This window comes from Barbus barbus (genome assembly GCF_936440315.1).
Source record: "Barbus barbus genome assembly, chromosome: 5".
Lineage (NCBI taxonomy): Eukaryota > Metazoa > Chordata > Actinopteri > Cypriniformes > Cyprinidae > Barbus > Barbus barbus.
The window spans coordinates 10,457,374-10,480,763 of NC_136733.1; the positions used below are offsets into that span (position 1 = coordinate 10,457,374).

Genomic DNA, 23,390 nt, shown 5'->3' on the forward strand with positions numbered 1-23,390 from the left:
GAAGACAGAGAGCGCATCCTGTTTGTTTTCTTTTTTCCCCAAAACCACAAAGTTTTGTTGTAATCGTGAGTGTACTCAAAAAAAAAAGTAGACACTTAACAGTTTCGATTGATGTATAACACTTATTTGTGTGACCAAAATCAACAGAGCATTTTTAGTGTCTTTTGCACTTATCTTAAAAAAACCGAGTTCGTATCGCGGGCGATACAGCCGACCCCAAAGGGTTAAGATTATATTAATTACATACTTGTGCATCATAGATATCCTGAATCTCTAATAACTCCATTCTACTTTGTGTTGTAAGTGTTTTATTTATCTGGACGCAGCACTGTTCACACTGTGGTATCGGCTTTTGGTGTCAGGGCATTTTAATGAGTACAAGTACATTCACATTTATAGGGTTGGGTATCGATTACGATTCTGCTTATCGGTTCCAATTCTTTTCAATTCCCAGTTTCGATTCCAATGTGATTTTAAATAATATCAAATATGTATCCTGTCTCTTTTTTGCAAACCATTTTTTTTTGGAGCTGAATACCATGAACAAAAATCAACAGGCTACATAAAACCTTGACTCTTTTAAGAGCTGTTTGTGTGCAAAATGGAACTGCATGATTCTGGATAGTTGTTTTTTTTTTTTTTTTTTTTTTCAATGGAAGTTGTGGTTCTCATGATTCTGAAGAAAAAAATAATAGACAACTAAACAAAATCACATGTAACTTATGAATGACTCGCTGAAAAAATAAAATAAAAATCTACATCTGTTAACCACTACTCTTGTTACACTAAACTTATAATGACAGTCTGACTGTACAGGGTCCTGCTTGCACTCTGCTATATCAATTGACAATGGACCTAAATATTGAATTTAATTTTGTGAAATTATGTAAGAGATCCCTGAGTGACAAGTCACTGCAGTTATGTAGCAGAGATGTTGCTTGGGATGCAGTCAGTTATAGAGTTTGATATATCACAGTTTTCCCACAAATATTAAGCAGCACAACTGTTCAACATTTGATGAGATGCACGCAAAACCCCACCCTCTCTCGCGTGAACTGTCAGAAGAGAGAGCGAGAACACCAGGCTGTTGAGCGCTAGTGAAACTCGTACACTTATTTCTTTGATTTTGTAAAATGTCCCGAGACTGAAAAAAATGCTTTTCAAGAGAAAACCCAAAACTTCAGGTTGACTTTGCACCGGGACGTTCTCTGCAGACTTATTTAAATATTGCATGGGAAAGAAGGATCCGATTGGTTATCCAGATAGAGAAGTCAGCTGATGTTGCCAAGTGTAAACGTGCCATGTTTTGATTGACTGATGATCGCATGTTAATGCCAAGTGTAAACGCAGCCAAGATGATGTTAAAAATCATAGTTTATGTTGCCTGGTTGAAACGGGGTTTCCATGGATCCTTAAGTCTTAAAGTCTTACATTTAATTGCATCAAATTTAAGGCCATAAAAAGTCTTAAATTGTACAAGAAAGTCTTAATTATGATTTCAAGAGGTCTTCAACATTGGGGCGGAAAAGACCAGAATTGTGATATAGCTTAATGTGACAGTTAAACTTCAAAAAGCTATGATTTCATTAAATAAACAGGAGCACTGCATGTTTCAAAGCCCGGTGCTGTACTGCTTTGTGTACTGACATTACTGGGTTATGTTTCTGCCATTCTGAAAGCGCCACCTGCTGGCAGAGAATGAATGTGTATTAATAAGCCTGTTGTTTTTGTTCAGACAAAGTCACTTTCAAGAAAAGTCTGTTCACTCCGTGGCCATGTTTGCAACGCCTCTGGGCAGCTCATCCAAAACCAAGTCCTATCTAATTGAAATGGGGAATCCTAAAATCTCAAAACCTGCCCTATGAAATTACGTTTCAAATCAGCAACAAAATCTGAAATTAACTGTCCTATGAATGTTGTTTATAATGCTCAAATAGCATTTAAAAAGCTTATTTTTCAGGCTAGACCAGCCAATGCGCATGTGCAGTTTAGGGCTGCGCGGTATAAAAAAATCCGATAACTAGATCCAATAAAGTATGCTTCCTGGTAAATCAATCAATCAGTCTGATTTATCTGAGATTTGTCTTCTTTCCGAGTGCAAGTGATTGCAGCTTTAAACTGCACTGACTCTCAGCATGTTGTGCTCATTACGTCATCATTTGCAAACATGTCTTCGCCGGTCTGGAAGTTTTTCTCGGTGGCAGAGGAGGACAATGCCATTGCTATTTCCAACGCATGTTCAGCAAGGATTCTGAAAGGAGGAAAAAAGACATCAAGTAGTGTTGTGACAGTGGGGAAATTTTCCCACTGGTTAATCGACGTGTGTCAACACCTTACCGGTATCAACTCGGTGGATGGGGGGTGGACGTCGTTTGAGTCTTCTCTCTTTTCCTCACTTTACTTCGGTTTTAAATAGCTTGTAAGCTCTGTGCGCGTTTTATTTTCACTTTCAAATTGGTGGCAATTCGGCGTCAAGTAGTTGTTTGTTTTTAGTTCGTTTGAATTTTCTCACTTTCCTTTGCTTAAATAGCTTGTAAAAGTACCGTGTACTTTAATTTCACATTTAAATTAACGGCAATTTGGCATCAATTGCTTGAATTAAATTCAAGCAACAACAAAATACAACAGAACATATAGCTAACTTTTATTAACAAAACAAATAAAAATACACCATGATATATGCCTAATATAAAATAACATAACTTACAAATTTTAAATATGCATGGTAGGCCTATACAAAACTGAAAATCGGTAAAGACTGAGGAACAAATAATTATAAAACGTAGAACGTTTATTAGTGAGATGGAAAGTTTTGAGGCACGGACTGCATACACCTTGATGTAAAATAATGGGAAAATATCAGTTTAAATAAAATAAAAATCAGCAAATACTGTGGAACCAAATAGGCTAAATGAGAAACGAATGTTTAATAAATAAATAGACCTTCCAATATCACCTTGTTTATTTCGTAGAAAAACGTTTGGAGCATTTTTTTGTTCATTAAATAAGTTTTTTCTTTCTTAAAGTAACAACCAAGCGGCAGACCGGCAGGCTGATCATAGCTTATGTTTGATCAATTTAGCCTTCTCAAATCATCACGACTTGCCTAAAATAAAATCTATAGATATACTAAAACAGCTGAAGCGCATAACAATGTTTAAACGTTAATCCTAGATAAATGTGTGCTGCATCAGTAGTTTGTGCCGAGAGTGGAAGCTAAAGCGCAGGACATGGAGGCACCAGCACAATCAATTGCAATTTTTTTTCAATGGAAACAACTTGCGCCGTAATTTTTGCTCCTAAACATAAGAGTAATAAATACATCATTCTGAACTGTAAAAGGTCTACTTTTATTTGTGTGCACTCGCAATATCAACAAAACATAGTGCTTTTATCTTGAACAGGAGCGCTTCACAAAAATGAACCGAAATACATGCCTCACAGACATAAATATATCTAAAGAAAGCTTTAAATTGCTACTTAACGAAAACAAAAACTATTTAATACAATTCGTGAAGATTCCCTTTTCTCTAAAGGCACGTCTAACGAGATGGCGGCGAATTCTTACCATTTCCGCAACGCATTCATGGTAACTAATTTTGCTGGGGCTTTTGCTTTATTGCGTGTATTTGAAGGCAGAACTCTTCAGCTGTGCTGACGGCTCGCTGCTGCTGCGGGACACTAAACACCGTCGAGTCGCTCTTGACAGTCGCGGCAGCACGGACTCATGTTGTTTCCACCAGCGCGGCAATTTTTTTTTTCATCAATAATTAATGGATGTCTAAAATATAAAGATAAGGAGAAGCCTAAAACAGGCCGCGTCTGAACTATGACGTTAATATTGGCCCGAAGCCCGGCCCTAGGGACATAAAGTACGAGCCCAATTTTTAAATTAAATTTAAAAAAATAATAATAATAATTGGGGGCTAAAAGTGTGTTGTAATGCAAGCATTACTGAACGTGTACAGAGTAAAATATTACTGAAAATTGATTTAGTAATGCCTTACACTACTGCGTTACAGCAAAAAATAATACCTTACTGTAATGCATTACTTTTGTAACTCCTTACTCCCAACACTGCTTAAAGATTATATAAATTTCTCATCCTCGTGCACTAAAAACGTTGAATAGATGCATTTTTTATGCATGAAATATTTGAATATAAATTTGTTAATGAGTTGTTAATTGCAGATAAACCATAGTTCTGTCATAATTCTGTTAAACCATTTCTGTTACAAAGTATTGTGGTGCCTTACACACAAAATAAAAAACATTTGAAGTGTCAGGACTGATGTTTGCTATAGTTAGGCCAGAGCTACTAAAATATTAGTTTAATCAGTGAATCTTAGATTTTGTATTCTCCTGGGTGCAATATTGCAATATATAGAACACACTGCAATATTAATGCAATATCCCACATGGTGTCCTTGTGTGCTGCACATTTTGGCAAATAAAGTAGTTTATCTGATGTTAAGAGGGTATATAGTGGGTTTATATAAATCTGTTCTCCAGTAAATATACAGTGGGTACGGAAAATATTCAGACCCCCTTAAATTTTTCACTCTGTTATATTGCAGCCATTTGCTAAAATCATTTAAGTTCTTTTTTTTTCCTCATTAATGTACACACAGCACCCCATATTGACAGAAAAACACAGAATTATTGACATTTTTGCAGATTTATTAAAGAAAAACTGAAATATCACATGGTCCTAAGTATTCAGACCCTTTGCTCAGTATTTAGTAGAAGCACCTTTTGATCTAATACAGCCATGAGTCTTTTTGGGAAAGATGCAACAAGTTTTTCACACCTGGATTTGGGGATCCTCTGCCATTCCTCCTTGCAGACCCTCTCCTGTTCTGTCAGGTTGGATGGTAAACGTTGGTGGACAGCCATTTTTTTGGTTTAAGTCAGGGCTCTGGCTGGGCCATTCAAGAACAGTCACGGAGTTGTTGTGAAGCCACTCCTTCGTTATTTTAGCTGTGTGCTTAGGGTCATTGTCTTGTTGGAAGGTAAACCTTCGGCCCAGTCCTGAGGTCCTGAGCACTCTGGAGTAGGGCTGGGTATCGAGTTCGATACTTTTTAGGCACCGACCGAATTGCCTCGATACCACAGAGTATCGAAAAACGTCTTGTCGTTCGGTACCAAATTTTGATACCTAAGGGGTTAATCTCATCACCGTCAGTGAGCCAATAAGCCTGCAGCACTAGGTGTGTTTGACTAGAAGCGGCGCTGATTGATCAGTGTTTGACATCCGCGAGAGCGTTTCGAAAGCGTACGGGGAGCAGTCTGCTCTCTATATCGCGCAGTTTGTTTACTACGCACAGACTGAAGTTCGCGTGACGCTCGCGGTGATTTCAGCGTCTGCCGCCTAACTAAATAAAATTTTACCGTTTGATTCGAGTAAAACTAGCGTCATATCATATACACACAGAACTGTAAAGGTATTCCATGCAACCCGTCAAAATAAAAGTTTGGTTTAACTTGGAAGACACTGCGGCAGAAATTTATATTGTTCAGCGGACTGTACATACTGCTATTACTAGGCTACTATTAAAATTATTAAAACCTTATTTTTTTTTTAGTAATGATCACACAACCGTTATTCAACTTTTTTTAATTTTAATAGTAAACCCCCTTTGTTTGCCAAAATAAATAAACTTTGATTTTCAATAGTTTAAAGAAATGTAATTAATGTTTTATGTCTTCATTTGAAAACCAGATACAGAACACAGAATTTCTGAGGAAAAATAAAACATTTAATTAGGCTATTTTAAGACTAAATTTAAATAAACTAAGTTGTTTTTATGCATTCAAATAATTAGACATACTACACCAGAATTTAATAACAATAAAACATGGTGAAAGAAAATAAAACACCCACTTATGAAAGTGGATGAAGATTTTAAATTTCTTGAAGTCTTTAACAACCTAGAAATGATGTTTTAAAATGAACACGCACTAATGTAAACTTAGCCTAACAGATGTGTAAACTGAAAACAATTTGAACTTTATTAAAATTATTTATTGTGTTGGATATATTTTGTTCCTTTTGTGCAGTGGCTCAGGAGATGAGGCTTTGAGTCTGTATAAATATCAACATTAAAAAATAGTTTTTTGAGATAATGTAATCTTATTAAAACTGATTTCATAAAACTGGTATCGAAAAAAAGTATCGTTCAGGAACCGGTATCGAAAATTTTTGAACGATACCCAGCCCTACTCTGGAGAAGGTTTTCGTCCAGGATATCCCTGTACTTGGCCACATTCATCTTTCCCTCGATTGCAAACAGTCGTCCTGTCCCTGCAGCTGAAAAACACCCCCACAGCATGATGCTGCCACCACCATGCTTCACTGTTGGGACTGTATTGGACAGGTGATGAGCAGTGCCTGGTTTTCTCCACACATACCGCTTAGAATTAAGGCCAAAAAGTTCTATCTTGGTCTCATCAGACCAGAGAATCTTCAGGTGTTTTTTAGCAAACTCCATGCGGGCTTTCATGTGTCTTGCACTGAGGAGAGCCTTCCGTCGGGCCACTCTGCCATAAAGCCCCGACTGGTAGAGGGCTGCAGTGATGGTTGACTTTCTACAACTTTCTCCCATCTCCCGACTGCATCTATGGAGCTCAGCCACAGTGATCTTTGGGTTCTTCTTTACCTCTCTCACCAAGGCTTTTCTCCCCCGATAGCTCAGTTTGGCCGGACGGCCAGCTCTAGGAAGGGTTCTGGTCATCCCAAACGTCATCCATTTAAGGATTATGGAGGCCACTGTGCTCTTAGGAACCTTAAGTGCAGCAGAATTTTTTTTGTAACCTTGGCCAGATCTGTGCCTTGCCACAATTCTGTCTCTGAGCTCTTCAGGCAGTTCCTTTGACCTCATGATTCTCATTTGCTCTGACATGCACTGTGAGCTGTAAGGTCTTATATAGACAGGTGTGTGGCTTTCCTAATCAAGTCCAGTCAGTATAATCAAACGCAACTGGACTCAAATGAAGGTGTAGAACCATCTCAAGGATGATCAGAAGAAATTGACAGCACCTGAGTTAAATATATGAGTGTCACAGCAAAGGGTCTGAATACTTAGGACCATGTGATATTTCAGTTTTTCTTTTTTAATAATAATGAACTTAAATGATTTTAGCAAATGGCTGCAATATAACAAAGAGTGAAAAATTTAAGGGGGTCTGAATACTTTCCGTACCCACTGTATATATTTTTTTGTCATAAATATTTTTGTACTGTAATTTCTTAGGGATGCATGATTAATCAAATGCGATTGCAATGTGCATCTTGTCAAAGCCGGTGTTATGATCAATAGTGAATATGAAATACGAGAGTTTGGAGGAAAAATGTTGTTAAATTTGGTATTTTCATGTGCTTTTAGATGGAGCAGCATTTACTACACAGAGCCGTAGTTCACCGACAAGCTAAGCAAACTGCTTTTTTATATATATATATATATATATATATATATATATATATATATATATATATATATATATATATATATATATATATATATATATATATATATATATATATATATATATATATATATAAAAGCAGTTTGCTTAGCTTGTCGGTGAACTACGGCTCTGTGTAGTAAATGCTGATCCATCTGAAAGCACATGAAAATACCACATTAAATAACATGTTTTTACTCAACTCTCTTCATAACGTCAGCCGAGTGTTTCAAATAAATCCTTCTGTGAGATGATGTAGCTTCTTACACCGAATAAGGCACGTGACAGATTTCATAGTATTCTAAGCAGTGATAAAAGGCTATGTCGATTAGCATTGCATTATTTTATACTTAATTATAATGAAAATGGTAATAAGAACTCAGATAACCCATATATTGTCGTAGTCGTGTGTTTATTTGTCACGTTGAATCAATGAAAGCACTTAAATCTTCTGTTTATTCAGCAACCACTATAGGGATTTCCTGGATTTCTTCTGCGGGGTATTTTTGGAGTTTCAGCATGAGAGCGCCATCTGGCCTTTGGAGATTTACTGAAGATTTATTACTGATCACAGAGCTGTGCTTCCCTGACAAGATGCGCATGACAATCGCAGATTTTGCCTAATTGCGTTTTAATTTCTATTAATTGTGCAGCCCTAAGTAATGTTTTTTTTTTTTTTTTTTTCTGTAGAAAACTGCAGGACCCTCGTGTGATGACCACTCTCTCAGTGCTGCTGGGCCTGGATCTAGCTGGCATGGATGAAGAGGAAGAACTGACTCCACCCCCACCCCCTAAACCCAAAGAGACAGCTCCACCTCCTCCCAAAGAGGAAGACCTGCCAGAGAACAAGAGAATGGTACTCTGTCGAAGCAAATTTGGTTTGGTGTAGCTCTTCTCTACACGTACTCTATTTTCCATACAAGTCACACCTGTGTGAGTCGCATTGGGTCAAAATTGCTTTGTTGCAACAAAATAAGTTGCGTGATACGTGTAATTACATTCTGAAATAAGGAAAATAAAATGTTCTCACACAAATATTATAGTGCCTTTAATCATAAACAACATTTGAGTTTATAAAGGCTAAACATATAAACAAATTTGTTTTAAATGAAACTGAAACCGGAGTTGGACTCCCATAACTCTTTCGGCACAAATCCAAGTGTTTAATTATGCAAGGTGTATCCTAATATTTGGTTGCTAAACTAGTATTTATTATGTAAACAAGACTTTGAACTTCTTTCGTGTCCCAGTATCCATGCAAAATGGCATCCTTCACAAGAGCTGATAAAATGTAAAAACTGTAACTTGAATGCAATGTAAGTCGCTTTGGATAAAAGCGTCTGCTAAATGCATAAATGTAAATGCTTAGAATAACACACTGGCGATACAGTGGCCATGTTCTCCAACACAGCCCTACATACAACAGACAATTTAAACTGAGCTGTTTGACTTTTGTGTTTAGTTGACTGCATTTTGGTTTTATGTTGAATATGCTGCAATGCCAAGTTAGCAATGGTGTCTGTCCTAATTTTAACCGTTCTTCCAGGCCTTGAAGGAGAAGGAACTGGGAAATGCAGCATATAAGAACAAAGATTTTGCTACTGCACTGAAGCACTATGAAGAAGCTCTAAAGCACGATCCCACCAACATGACCTATCTGTCAAACCAAGCAGGTAAGAATTAAGCACTATTCTGAGATGGCACATTTGGATGGGACTAAAATCACTGAGTTTTGCAAACACAGAGATACCCCACCTCTCCATGTAAAGCTAATCACTAATCCTGTTCGAATAGGGCTCTTTACATGGAGCTAAGTTTGGCCACCCTACTCACAACTACTGCTTCTGTCTCTTGTTTTTTTTTGTTGTTTTTTTTTTTTTTTTTTTTTTTCTTTTTCCTTGACAAGAACTGAGGTCATATGAGATGTTAGGTCATATGTCAGTAAAAATAAATGTTCCTGTCCTGTCAGCCATTATACTGTGCTCGTAGCGCATTCTTTTCAATTGCACATTCAAATACGGCGGCACATGCCTTTGCCATTTCATATTAAAGCGCGAATGAAATGATCATGCATGTCAGATCCGCATCACGTTCAGCAACGGCAGCTCTTAAAGTAGCGGCTAAATAACCTAATAGCCCAGCTGCTTTGTCTGTTAATCAAAGAACAAAAAAAAAAAAAAAAAAGAGGACATCAGTAACTTTGTAGCTTTAAGGATTCATCTGTATTTAATTTAGATGAAGTTATTTTTGCTAACTTCAGTTTCATTTATTCAGTTTCTGTATATTTCCTACTTGCTGAAGGGCACAGGTAAATGACATTTATTATAATGGGTTTATGTGAAGATTGTTTTTTTTTTTTTTTTTTTAGGTCTAATGTTAAAATTGATAGCTCTCAATTATACTGTATAGTTAGTATAGTCAACATTACATATAGCCAGTGGATCTATATGTAATGAGAAAAATTAGATTAGAAAAAAAAAAAACAATTTCCTAGAGACATCAGTGGTTGTTTACATGCACAACTTTTGTTTCAATTGGATTGAATTCATTCCGATTGATGAATCTGAATGTTGTGTTTACATGAACGTTAAATAAAGTGATTGGGTTGCTTTGCGTGTTTGTCACAAGCTTCAAATCAGAATTGTTTTTATTTTTACATGCACGCACTGCAGGCATATAGAGTTTCCTGCTGTTTGAGCATAAACATTCTCCTACATGGGTTCTTTATTTGTTTTAAATAGCAGAATATTTATCCATTTCTGGCCATAACTTGGTGAAAATGAGTGTATAAACTGCTGTGTTGTGCTGCTTATATTTATTACGCAGTAAAAATACCCCTCCCCACATCCAAAACCAGTCGTCTGCTGATAAGAATCAGAATGTTGTCCTGCTTCATTTCATAGTTGCAGAGTGAAAGGAGAGTTGTATAATGACAGGACAAGCATTTATACAACACTTTATTCAAAAGGAAGAACTGCTCGTTTTTATGCGTCATATGTCATTACGCTAATTCTAAGTCATGTAAATGTGGCCAGTGATTCTTGCCTTCAGTCATTAAAAAGATGCCATTAAACAAATGTAAAAAATATACTGTCTTTGCAATAATTTCACATTCAATCTTCAAATTAATGTAGAAACAACAATTTAAATTTATATTTAAAAACTTTAATGTTAGGTGGGATTAATTGATTAATTTTAGAAAATTGTGCAATCAATTTTATTTATTTTTTATCAATTGACACCACTTGTTTGGATGATTCACAGAATGCTATTTAGGGCTTTAAGTTCTCCGGCACCGTGCGGAGAAAAAAAAAAAAAAACTTTATCACTTTGGAGTCCATGAGTTCGCCAACCAATGGTATGAGAGGAGCACAGCTTTCACTCTCAACCAAACTAACATTACTAGCCAATCAGAATTATTATTTTTTTGCTCTTATAAACACGAGACGTCCATAATAGTACAGGTCCTTCTCAAAAAATTAGCATATTGTGATAAAGTTCATTATTTTCTGTAATGTACTGATAAACATTAGACTTTCATATATTTTAGATTCATTACACACAACTGAAGTAGCTCAAGCCTTTTATTGTTTTAATATTGATGATTTTGGCATACAGCTCATGAAAACCCCAAATTCCTATCTCAAAAAATTAGCATATTTCATCCGACCAATAAAAGAAAAGTGTTTTTAATACAAAAAAAGTCAACCTTCAAATAATTGTTCAGTTATGCACTCAATACTTGGTCGGGAATCCTTTTGCAGAAATGACTGCTTCAATGCGGCGTGGCATGGAGGCAATCAGCCTGTGGCACTGCTGAGGTGTTATGGAGGCCCAGGATGCTTCGATAGCGGCCTTAAGCTCATCCAGAGTGTTGGGTCTTGCGTCTCAACTTTCTCTTCACAATATCCCACAGATTCTCTATGGGGTTCAGGTCAGGGGAGTTGGCAGGCCAGTTGAGCACAGTAATACCATGGTCAGTAAACCATTTACCAGTGGTTTTGGCACTGTGAGCAGGTGCCAGTTCGTGCTGAAAAATGAAATCTTCGTCTCCATAAAGCTTTTCAGCAGATAGAAGCATGAAGTGCTCCCAAATCTCCTGATAGCTAGCTGCATTGACCCTGCCCTTGATAAAACACAGTGGACCAACACCAGCAGCTGACATGGCACCCCAGACCATCACTGACTGTGGGTACTTGACACTGGACTTCAGGCATTTTGGCATTTCCCTCTCCCCAGTCTTCCTCCAGACTCTGGCACCTTGATTTCCGAATGACATGCAAAATTTGCTTTCATCCGAAAAAAGTACTTTGGACCACTGAGCAACAGTCCAGTGCTGCTTCTCTGTAGCCCAGGTCAGGCGCTTCTTCCGCTGTTTCTGGTTCAAAAGTGGCTTGACCTGGGGAATGCGGCACCTGTAGCCCATTTCCTGCACACGCCTGTACACGGTGGCTCTGGATGTTTCTATTCCAGACTCAGTCCACTGCTTCCGCAGGTCCCCCAAGGTCTGGAATCGGTCCTTCTCCACAATCTTCCTCAGGGTCCGGTCACCTCTTCTCAGAGTAATCATATCATCTCCGTAAGAACTATATGATTGCCAGAACAAATTTAGCGGGATTTTTATTTTTTTTTATATATAAAGTCCTGATCTCTTAATGGTTACCGGTAATTTAGCAGTAAAGACTGTATGTGTGAAAGGCACTAAACCCTTCCTCTGTATATGCTGGGAATTTAAATTCTCAGCGTTCATCTGGGAAAACGGTGTCCATTATCTCACTAGATTTGAAACGTAAATCATTTATAAACCTTTGCCAGCACAGGAGAATACATCAACCTATTTCTAAATATACCATTTATTGTACATCGCGATTTCAGAATAAAAGTTTGAGTTTGCATGTGGCCAAATATTAAAATAATGGATTTAAACGTTTAATCACGCTGTAAAGTGAAACATTACCAGGCCGTTGGTGCCCTCTGCAGGTATTTGTTATAATCATGGGTGTCGGAACCATTGTATGTGGGTGGGACAGGACCCACCCACTTTTGAAGACCAATGATATTGGACCCACCCACTTTTACCATCTCTAATTCAGCGAATGTCTGTGCATTTTTCAGAGAGCTGTCGGTCAAATCCATTCCACATGACGAATGCCGTAATAAATTAAACTCCATTTAGCTACAGCCTTGAGTTCCACACTGCTGCTTCCTCAAACTATTCCACTTGGCTCATTCAGGGTCCATATAACTCCATTCTGTGTTTTCAGTAGTTACTCGCGCCTGCTGCACTCCCGCGACACAGCAAAGTAAACAAAGCATCTTAGCGTATCTGCTGATCATACACCTAACCCTACCCGATACTTTTAAACTTTTCGATTATTTCTTTCACTTTTATTTTTATTGAAAACAAATGCCTTTCTGATATAATGTGAGATGTGAAAAGGGAGAAGAACGATTTCGGCAAAAGGCGGACGCAAACTCTGGTCGCTCGCATCAAAAACACTATGCGCTTTACCACCTGCACCACTGGAATTGTGCTTAAAGCGCCGTCTTTTTTAGTGTTGTGCCGTTAGTGGAGAGGTAATGTAAATAATCCCTGCCAACAAGGCAGTTTATTCCGTTAATTAAAAGGCACCAGACTACAGAAAATGGCATATACTCCAGTAATATTTTTTTCTGGGGGAGGACCCACCCACATTTATGCCCTTCCCACTTAGCTTTTGTTCAAGTGTGAAGATAAAATGTTTGGTGAGTTTTAATTTAAAGTCATATGTAGGATAAAACCACCTTAACTACTCTCACAAATCCACACATTCTACAAGTGAATACTTCTAATTAAGTTTGTCTGTTTTCTTTCTTAGCTGTGCATTTTGAAAAGGGGGAGTTTGATAAGTGCAGAGAGCTTTGTGAGAAAGCCATTGAGCTGGGCAGAGAGAACCGGGAGGATTACAGACAGATTGCCAAGTAAGTTTTCTGTACCAGAACAAATCTGAAAAGTGAGTGTTAATGTATTTATGGTACCTCTAAACTGATTTATTTGTCTCTGTTTGGTTGCAGGGCATACGCCAGGATTGGTAATTCCTATTTTAAGCAGGAGAAGTACAAAGAGGCAGTCCAGTTTTTTAATAAGAGTCTGACAGAGCATCGCACACCTGAAGTCGTCAAGAAATGCCAGCAGGTCATTGAGATTTTTGGTGAAAGATTCACACCAATATGCCCTATTATATCTCTCTTTTCTGTTAGACTGTGGTGTCCTGGTCATATTTCACCAGAAAATGAAAGTGATGAATTAAGAATTTTATTTTGCTTTTAAATTTTTTTATTTATTTACTTTTAAATACTGTCCCATTATACAATTAAAAAACCCTAATTTTAGCATTATGTAGTGTGAAATGAGACTTAAACTCAGAAGTAAAATATCTATACTCAACTGTTTTTTCAAAACAGGCAGAAAAGGCTTTAAAGGAACGGGAGAAGGAGGCCTACATCAATCCAGATTTGGCACTGGAAGAAAAAAACAAGGGCAATGATGCCTTCCAGAAGGGTGTGTATATGAACCAAATCATCAATGCTGTAACATTCCGATTTAATAAGATTTATTTTGAAATAATTTAGACTGCGATTTTCATTTGTTCTGTTTCTGTATGATATGTAGGTGACTATCCTTTGGCCATGAAACATTACTCAGAGGCCATCAAGAGAAACCCTTATGATGCAAAACTCTTCAGCAACAGAGCTGCCTGCTACACCAAACTACTGGAATTCCAGCTGGCCCTCAAGGTACAATCATGCATACAAACACACACACAGAGATTGTTTGAAGCTCTTGTAGTGGGCCAGATCATGTTCATGTTGTGAGTTTTTGTCACGTTATTTAAGATGAGTATGAGAGTATCGGATGACTCCATTCTTTTTCCTCAGGGCACCGGCTATGGAATTTCAGGTAACACTCTACATTAGGGAACACATTCACTATTTACTAAGTTTTCTCTCGATAAACTCCTAATTTGCTGCTTATTGATAGTAAGATAGTTGTTTGGAGTAATTATGCTTAGGTATTGGGTAGGGGTGCTCCAATTGATCAGATACCGATCATTATTGGCCGATAATCGCTTTGGGATGTTTGATCGATGGTCGCTAAAAAGGCAGATCTCAAAAAAACGATCTCTAGCTGATGACGCGTAAGAGGTTTGGCACGACATGCAGCGGGACTGTCTCAGTCTCTGTCTGGTGCGGGTGAAATAATTAAAATGCTGAAGGTGAGGTACAATTCATATTTATTCATTAAATAACATAGTAATTTGAAATTTTCTGTGAGACATTTAATAAACGGCCTGTGTGAATCACCGCGTGCTTTCCGTCTCAATGCGCAAACGGCTTCAAATCACATCACGTCTGCATTATAAGCGTGCTGCGCGCTGCATAGTTGACACAGGAATTGTCACTTGCACAATAGAAGCAGTGTTGCATCATTACTAAAGTTTATAAATTGCTTTTCTTGTTAATTCTTGCCAGTAATTAACCATTCTTTCCTCTCCTAGAGACCGGTTGCTCATGCGCGCACAATGCCAGGTTCACATTACTCTGTTTGTAGTGCGTATGGTGCGTATATTTCTGCACTCATGTTAACTGATCAGAGTGTTCTGCACGCGGTTGCAGTCCGGCAGTGCGTTCAAGAGTGGTGCGACTGCAACAGTGTAGCAATCGTTTCCGCACTGAGTCTATCTTTGCTGTACTGCACGCATTGAATTATGAACATGGATTGACACATGTAGTAATTGCACTATAAATGCATATAATTAAAGTCTACTGTGTTTCAGAGTAATGGCTAGGTTTAAAGGAAAAAAGCACTTAGATAAACAAGGCAATAGCCTAATAGATGGCACTCATGGAGGTATGGAAAGCAAAGTTCTTTATAAACCGCAGGATTGCATATAATAAAGATTGAAATGCAAAAGAAAATTCAGTAGAGCTGACTGCCAGTCATAAGTTAATTTAGAATGTCTGTGATGACACAAAAGTAGTTTAAATGTTTTGCCACTTGCTTGAGCAACTTGATATATAAATCTAGAAGTAGCCTAAAAGTAAAAAGCATTGAATAATGCATTTCTTATATTTATTGCATTTAAGCACATCTATAAAGATTGTATTACTGTAAAAGAAAAAAATTATCCCAATGAAAAGCTTTTTCAGTAACAATGTTTGGATTAGAAATCAAAATAATGGATAAATGTTGTTTGTGGTAAACCGATGGATCAGTAGTGGACTCCTGTGTGAAATCAGCCTTGTGCTGTGTGTAAGGTCTTCTGCAACAATTGCACAACTGTAAAAACAAAAATGCACTGGATGAGCAAACATTTAGGTGAGAGAAATTTATATTTTTGAAAAATGTAAAAAAAAATAAGCCCCCTCCACTCCTCAAATAAGAAAAGAAATCCTCTCTTATAAGAGTCCCCTACGTGGGGATTTCCCCCCATTTTCAAAAATGAAATTCAGGCACTGAAAAAAATGTCTAAAAATACTGATTGGTGTATCACTATAAATAATATTACATGATAAAAAGATGGCTTTAAAAAGATCGGTATCGGTGATCAGATCGGCAGATACTGCTTTGTGATCGGCAATCAATGATCGGCCTCAAAAATCCTGATCGGAGCACCCCTAGTATTGGGTTGGATTAAGGGAGCTAGAAAGTCATTCAGAATAAGGCAAAAATATGTGCTTTATAAGTACTAATAAACAGCCAATATGCATGCTAATAAGCAGCTAATTAATGGTGAATAGTGTTCTCTAATCTAAAGAGTTACCTCATTTTTCCTGTACTGTAAATCTAGGTGGATTGACAAATAAAAATATGCAAATTGGAGAGCGTTTCAGCGACAAGTCTAAAGGATTTGTGATACATTGGTGACCTGTAGAGCTACTTGTTTTATTAACACAAAGACACAGGTGGTAGACAATTAAATAACACAACTATGTAATGAATACTATGAATGGATAAATGAAGTGCATAAGACTGCCCCCTATCATTGCTTTCAGAAAAGAAAATGCTCTTAATAGTCTTAAACTTGAGCATGTTGAATTTGTTCCAGAGACCGTGTTGTTATTGCTTTAGCTGTGATTCAAAGGGGAGGAATTTATAGATGCAACTTCTCAGAGCGTCATCACATTAACACCTGAGACATTTTACAGCATTAACCATTAACAGCACAATAACAGGGAAAAAACAGATTCTACATTGTCAATAATCGACTAGTTATCTGACTAGTTTACCATCCTGTCCTGTCACGGTTAACCATCACCTCTTGGTCTGTTTATCAGGACTGTGAGGAGTGCATCAAACTGGACCCAAACTTCAGTAAGTGCTATACATTTTGTTTTCTCAGCTTTCATGTGAGAGCAAGAAATGTGTGTGTGTGTGTGTGTGTATATATATATATTTATTTATTTATTTATTTATTTATTTTCGTGGTGTCAAAATTAGCGCGTTAACGCAGGCAATTAATCTTTTCAGATTAACGCATTAAAAATATTTAACGCAGGGGGCGGGGCTAGGGTTGGCCACCCCATTCACAACTGCTGCCTCCGTCACTTTTTTTTTTTTTTTTTTTTTTCTTGAAAATGATTGCGTTTATTTCGATGCAGAACATATTTATGACCACATCAAACAGGAGACGTTTCAGACGCGCGCTCTAACGTCGCCTCCGAGTCAAGCGAGCACGTAAAAGATACTGTGCTCGTATTACGCGCTCTTCAAATACATGCACAAAGGTGCGGGTGTGCGCTGTAGCCTGTATCATTTCATATCAAACAGCGAAAGAAACTACGTGCATGCAATGTCGTAGTTATGATGTCAGTTAAGGTTAAACTTCATAAAGGCGATTTAAAGCCGCCTTAAAACTGTGTGCTTGCATGCAGTGTTATATATGCGTCGCATTTAAGAACATGTCTCTGAAATGGGTTTAAAAACTGTCCTGAGGCACCCCAGCACTGTCTCCCTCATCTAAAACACCCAATTCAACTCGTCCGCTCAGAGACTTTAAGACCTGAAGTGGGTCGGAAAAGGTAAAGCGATTTGTGAGAAAATAAGATGCATGTCAAATCCGTGTCACGTTCAGCAGCAGCAGCAGCAGCTTTTAAAGCAATAGCAGGCAAATAATAACCAGCTGCTGTGATGTTTAATAATCCAAGAGTAAAAGAAAAAAGGAAATCAATAACTTCTATAGCTTTAAGGGGTTCATCTATATTTAATTTAGTGTTTGATAACTATTATTAATTGTCTGTATATTTCTACTGAAGGGCACAGGTAGGTAAATATGTAATTTATTATAATGGGTTCATGTGAAGATTGTTTTAAGTTCACTTAAATTAGAAGTTAAGTCTAATAAATGTTAAAATTGATAGCTCTCAATTATACTGTAATGGTTAAATATTCAGAGGAAAAAACTATTTACAGAGACATCAGTAGTATTGATATCCGTGATGCTGGCCTTCAATCATACAAAAGATGCCATTAAAGAAATATTAAAAATATACTGTATGTTGTTTGTACATTGTACATTTTGAAGATTGAATGTGAAATTATTGCAATATAAAAGTATATTTAAAAACTTTGTTAGTAAAGTAAAGTCGTGACGTATTGTCAAGTATGGTGACCCATACTCGAAATTGGTGCTCTGCGTTTAACCCATCCAAGTGCACACACACAGCAGTGAGTAGTGAACAAATGCACACACACACACCGTGAACACACACCCGGAGCAGTGGGCAGCCATGCTGCAGCGCCCGGGGAGCAATTGGGGGTTCGGTGCCTTGCTCAAGGGCACCTCAGTCGTGGTATTGAGGGTGGAGAGAGTGCTGTACATTCACTCCCCCCACCTACAATCCCTGCCGGCCGGGGACTCGAACCCGCAACCTTTCGATTACGAGTACGACTCTCTAACCATTAGGCCACGACTTCCCCCAAGGTGGGATTAATCGTGATTAATTTTAGAAAAATGTGCCTTTTTTTTTTTATCAATTGACAGCACTTTTGTATGTATATGTTTTATTTTGCAAACACCTTACATTATACACTCACTTTTAGTTAAGGGTTACACACGCAAGGGAGCAGCACTGGAGGCTATGAAGGAGTTCTCTAAAGCAATGGATGTGTACCAGAAAGCTCTCGAGCTTGACTCCAACTCAAAGGTATACATGACCTGCTCCATTATCTCTGAGTTTTCGAGGAGGATTGTGCTGGTGGTGATGGCCTGACATATTAACATTATATTTCTCTATTCCTCTGTCACTACAGGAGGCCACAGAGGGTCTGCAACGTTGTATGGTGAGCCAAGCAATGCGTAACGACAGCCCAGAGGATGTGAAACGGAGGGCCATGGCTGACCCAGAGGTGCAGCAGATCATGAGTGATCCTGCCATGCGCATGATCTTAGAGCAGATGCAGAAAGACCCACAGGCCCTCAGCGAGTAAGAAACCATTAGAGTATTATTTTCAGCATTTTGCAGTGGTTTACAATCTGGCTTCCCCAGTGCGCTGGGTGTTTCCATTTATCTACCACTCTTGATTCAACTAATATTGTCTCTGCATGAACTGAGCTGGGGGTGTAGATTAGTGAGATGCAAAGCTACCGTCACTGTAGACTTTAAGCACTGCAATTGATATGACATCACACTCTGAAGTGTGTTTTTAAGAAACATTAAAAAAAAAAATTTAACCCAAAAATGTTAAACACAATTTAACCTGTAATATATATTCTTCACCTTACTGTAAATCTGCAGTCCTGAATTTGAAAAATGTGGTGTAAAATGTAGTGTTGTCAAAAATATCGATATTTCGATAAATATCGATACTGAAATATCTGAACGGTACAATATTAATTTCCCGAAGTATCGATACACCGATACTGGCCGAGCTGTCACTTTCACTTCTCTCCAAAGGCGCGTGGACAAGCACCACACGTGACCGCACTCATCTCCTTCGCTCTGGTTAAATAGCAAAAGTGAAGTGAATAGAAAGATGACTGCTCTGGTTGTTAAAGAACACAGCAGGAGCGCTATCTGTAGGGATCTATGATCTCCGCGATGCAGAGAACGCACGGAATCCAGTCATAAAAACGGAATTTACAGTTTCTGTGTGAATGTGCTGCTCGCGGTGATTTCAGCGTCTGCCGTCTCAATGAGGACATAAATACATCAACAATATCTCCAGAACTGATCTGAAAGGCACTTTACGAGCATTTTACCATTTAATTTGAGTAAAACTGGCGTCATATCATACACACAGAGAACTTTAGAAGTATTCACGGCAACCCGTCAAAATAAAAGTTCGGTTTAACTTAGCCTATTAAAGACCGTGTGCCAGAAATAGGCTATATAACTATTATTTAGTAGAATGTACATAATACTACTACTTACTACTACTGTTATTTTTTTTTTAAAGAAATAATCACAAAATATTTTAATTTTAATAGTAAATCCCCTTCATTTGCCAAAAATGTAAATGTTTAATTTTCATTAATTCAAATATAAATGAATTAAAATTGTTTTATGCCTTCATCTGATATCCAGTAAAATTTAAATACACAACACAGAATTTCTGAGGGGGAAAACACATTTCATAAGGCTACTGTAAGAATAAATACAAATTGTTTGTATGCATTCAAATAATAGACATGCTAAAACACAGAATTTGGTAACAATAAAACATAAGGTGAGAAAAAAATAAAACATTTCATACGGCCCTAAACGTGTCATTTTTGTTACACTTTTAATAAATTAAATGTTAAATTGTATAATTTTCATGATTTTAATGAATTAGACATGCTTTTAGATTAATAGCATTTAATTTGACCATTAAAAAAAAAAGAGTCCAGAAAAATTCAAACGGAAAAAAACGGAATCCAGAAAAATTAAAATGGAAAAAAATTGAATGTAGAAAAATTTTTAACGGAATTTGGGGAAAAATAAAACGGATTTCATAGGGCCCTATATCTGGAAATATTTTGGTTATGAAGCAAATGAGAATATCAACAAATAGAACTTTGGATTTTAATTAGTACATGTATTAGTAAACGTTAGTTTCAATTAACATTTAACTAAGATTAATAAATAAATCAACAAATGCAGTACCTCAAGACATTTTTTTGTTCATGTAAAATATACCGCATGTTCTCGACTTGTTACATTTATCTTTAAATTGAAAAAATTACCCCCTTAATATTGTGGCAGTTTTTTTTCTCCGTGGTATCGAAAATGGTATCGAGTATCGATATTTTTCAAGGTATCGTATCGAAGTTAGAAATTCCAGTATCGTGACAACACTAGTAAAATGTGAGGTGGGAGATAATTTTTTTTTGTTGTTTTTTTTTTATTATTATTTATTGACATTCACAGAATTTAAGCAGATTTTACCTCCAAATTCCCATTATTGTAATGTGTTCTGAGCCCCCGTGCCGTCCTGTAAGCATTTTAAAAATTGTGTTTTCTTGAAGGCCTGTATGAACGTAAACATTCAGTTGCATGTGAAAAGGTTAGATTAAAAGTAACAAAATTAATAGAAATTAAAAGATGGCAAAACTAAAGAGAAAACAAATTGTTGTGAACCCCGTTTGTTACGGATTTGAAATGGTGAAAAAAAAATAAAATTATATATAAAATTATGAATATATACAATATTATTATTATTATATATTTTTTCTTTCTTTAAGAAAAGTTTTTATAAATGTGTCCAGACATGTTCTTGAATTTGTGATCTTCATATAATGTAAATATTTAGGATTTTTCAGTGTCTCATTTGTCTTTTTTTTTTTTTTTTTTTTCCTCTGTCCATCTAGTCATCTAAAGAACCCTGTCATCGCTCAGAAAATTCAGAAACTGATAGATATTGGGCTAATAGCAATTCGGTGATCAAAGGAACCAGAAGAAAACCCAGGACATTATTCATCTACAGAACAGCAACAAGAAGACTACGAAGGATGGTGGCATTGCAAACAAATTATTTACCAAATTTAAGACACCTTAACCCAGGGATAGGCAACTTCAGTCCTGGAGGGCGGGTGTCCTGCAGAGTTTAGCTCCAACCCTAATCAGTCACACCTGGCTATAACTTTCTAGTGATCTTGAAGACATTGATTAGCTTCTTCAGGTGTGTTTGATTAGGGTTGGAGCTAAACTCTGCAGGACACCGGCCCTCCAGGACCGAAGTTGCCTATCCCTGCCCTAACCCTTCTCCTCCCACTCATCCCAATAATCTTTATTTTATGTTTTTGAAGCCTTAATTGGACTAAAAATGTGGCCATTTGGTATTGCCTCAGCACTACATTCGCTATTATCAGTTGTCATGGTTTTCAAACGTTTTATTGTTCATACATTAGTGTATTAAAGAGTGGGGTTTGAACCTTCATATTAAAAGCAATTACCTTTTTTTGTATTTATTTTTTTTACAGCTCAGTGTTTGTCAGATTAAATGCATATTCATTCTGAATCTCTTCTCTTATGGTTTTTGTATGTGGGGGTATTGTTTCTTCCATGCTTTGGAGGAGAAGGTGAGGGAAGTGTTGTGACATCAGCTCGCCATCAGTGGTCAAGTTTCACATCGTAGGCCTGTTAGAAATCTGTCTGTCTCTGAATGTGAATGCATCGCTATTATTGTACTATATAATGCACTTCTATTCATGGGGAAGAGCTTCATAGCTCAGAAGGCCTCCCACCTGTTTGGCTTTGGTTCATAGTTTGCGATCGATTAACTGACTGATTTCAGCTTCACCATATAGAAATGCAACATCAGTTTAATAAAGTTCTGGATCCATGAAGTTGTGTGACGTGTGTAACTCAACATGCATTCATTATGTATGGGATGGTACATTACAATAATGCTTACTATTTCTATACTACCAGTTTAATAGTATTTTTGTATAATGTAAGTTTTGTTTACTATTTAAACCTGATGTAGAGAATGCTAGGATGACCTACAATGTGCAGGATACAACCCCAACTCAGTGTTTGGAATACTGTATCCCACAATGCAATGGGTTCAGCTTGACCATCAATTTTCAGTGTAAATCGACTGAAGAAGCAAAATCGTGCTACGGTCTACTATTCACATATATATATATACACAGGTCCTTTTCAAAAAATTAGCATATTGTGATAGTTCATTATTTTCTGTAATGTACTGATAAACATTAGACTTTCATATATTTTAGATTCATTACAACACAACTGAAGTAGTTCAAGCCTTTTATTGTTTTAATATTGATGATTTTGGCATACAGCTCAAGAAAACCCCAAATTCCTATCTCAAAAAATTAGCATATTTCATCCGACCAATAAAAGAAAAGTGTTTTTAATACAAAAAAAGTCAACCTTCAAATAATTATGTTCAGTTATGCACTCAATACTTGGTCGGGAATCCTTTTGCAGAAATGACTGCTTCAATGCGGCGTGGCATGGAGGCAATCAGCCTGTGGCACTGCTGAGGTGTTATGGAGGCCCAGGATGCTTCGATAGCGGCCTTAAGCTCATCCAGAGTGTTGGGTCTTGCGTCTCTCAACTTTCTCTTCACAATATCCCACAGATTCTCTATGGGGTTCAGGTCAGGAGAGTTGGCAGGCCAATTGAGCACAGTAATACCATGGCCAGTAAACCATTTACCAGTGGTTTTGGCACTGTGAGCAGGTGCCAGGTCGTGCTGAAAAATGAAATCATCTCCATAAAGCTTTTCAGCAGATGGAAGCATGAAGTGCTCCAAAATCTCCTGATAGCTAGCTGCATTGACCCTGCCCTTGATAAAACACAGTGGACCAACACCAGCAGCTGACATGGCACCCCAGACCATCACTGACTGTGGGTACTTGACACTGGACTTCAGGCATTTTGGCATTTCCCTCTCCCCAGTCTTCCTCCAGACTCTGGCACCTTGATTTCCG

General features: G+C 37.3%; 1 protein-coding gene across 3 annotated transcripts in view; it reads left to right on the forward strand.

Annotated features, from left to right (window-relative positions):
• LOC306869605 (stress-induced-phosphoprotein 1-like) overlaps window positions 1-22,272 on the forward strand; it is a 51,350-nt gene extending 29,078 nt beyond the window's left edge. For 2 of the 3 annotated variants that reach the window (XM_079416403.1, XM_079416404.1), the window contains exons 5-14: window positions 8,155-8,320; window positions 9,011-9,137; window positions 13,323-13,425; window positions 13,519-13,639; window positions 13,909-14,005; window positions 14,117-14,241; window positions 16,783-16,819; window positions 18,548-18,651; window positions 18,758-18,930; window positions 21,297-22,272. In XM_079416403.1, the coding sequence (XP_079272529.1) occupies window positions 8,155-8,320; window positions 9,011-9,137; window positions 13,323-13,425; window positions 13,519-13,639; window positions 13,909-14,005; window positions 14,117-14,241; window positions 16,783-16,819; window positions 18,548-18,651; window positions 18,758-18,930; window positions 21,297-21,369 (1,126 nt within the window). In that variant the 3' untranslated portion in view covers window positions 21,370-22,272. The remainder of the gene's footprint in view (window positions 1-8,154; window positions 8,321-9,010; window positions 9,138-13,322; window positions 13,426-13,518; window positions 13,640-13,908; window positions 14,006-14,116; window positions 14,242-16,782; window positions 16,820-18,547; window positions 18,652-18,757; window positions 18,931-21,296) is intronic. The other variant, XR_013784182.1, reaches the window with a different exon arrangement.
• The last annotated feature ends 1,118 nt before the right edge of the window (window positions 22,273-23,390 follow it).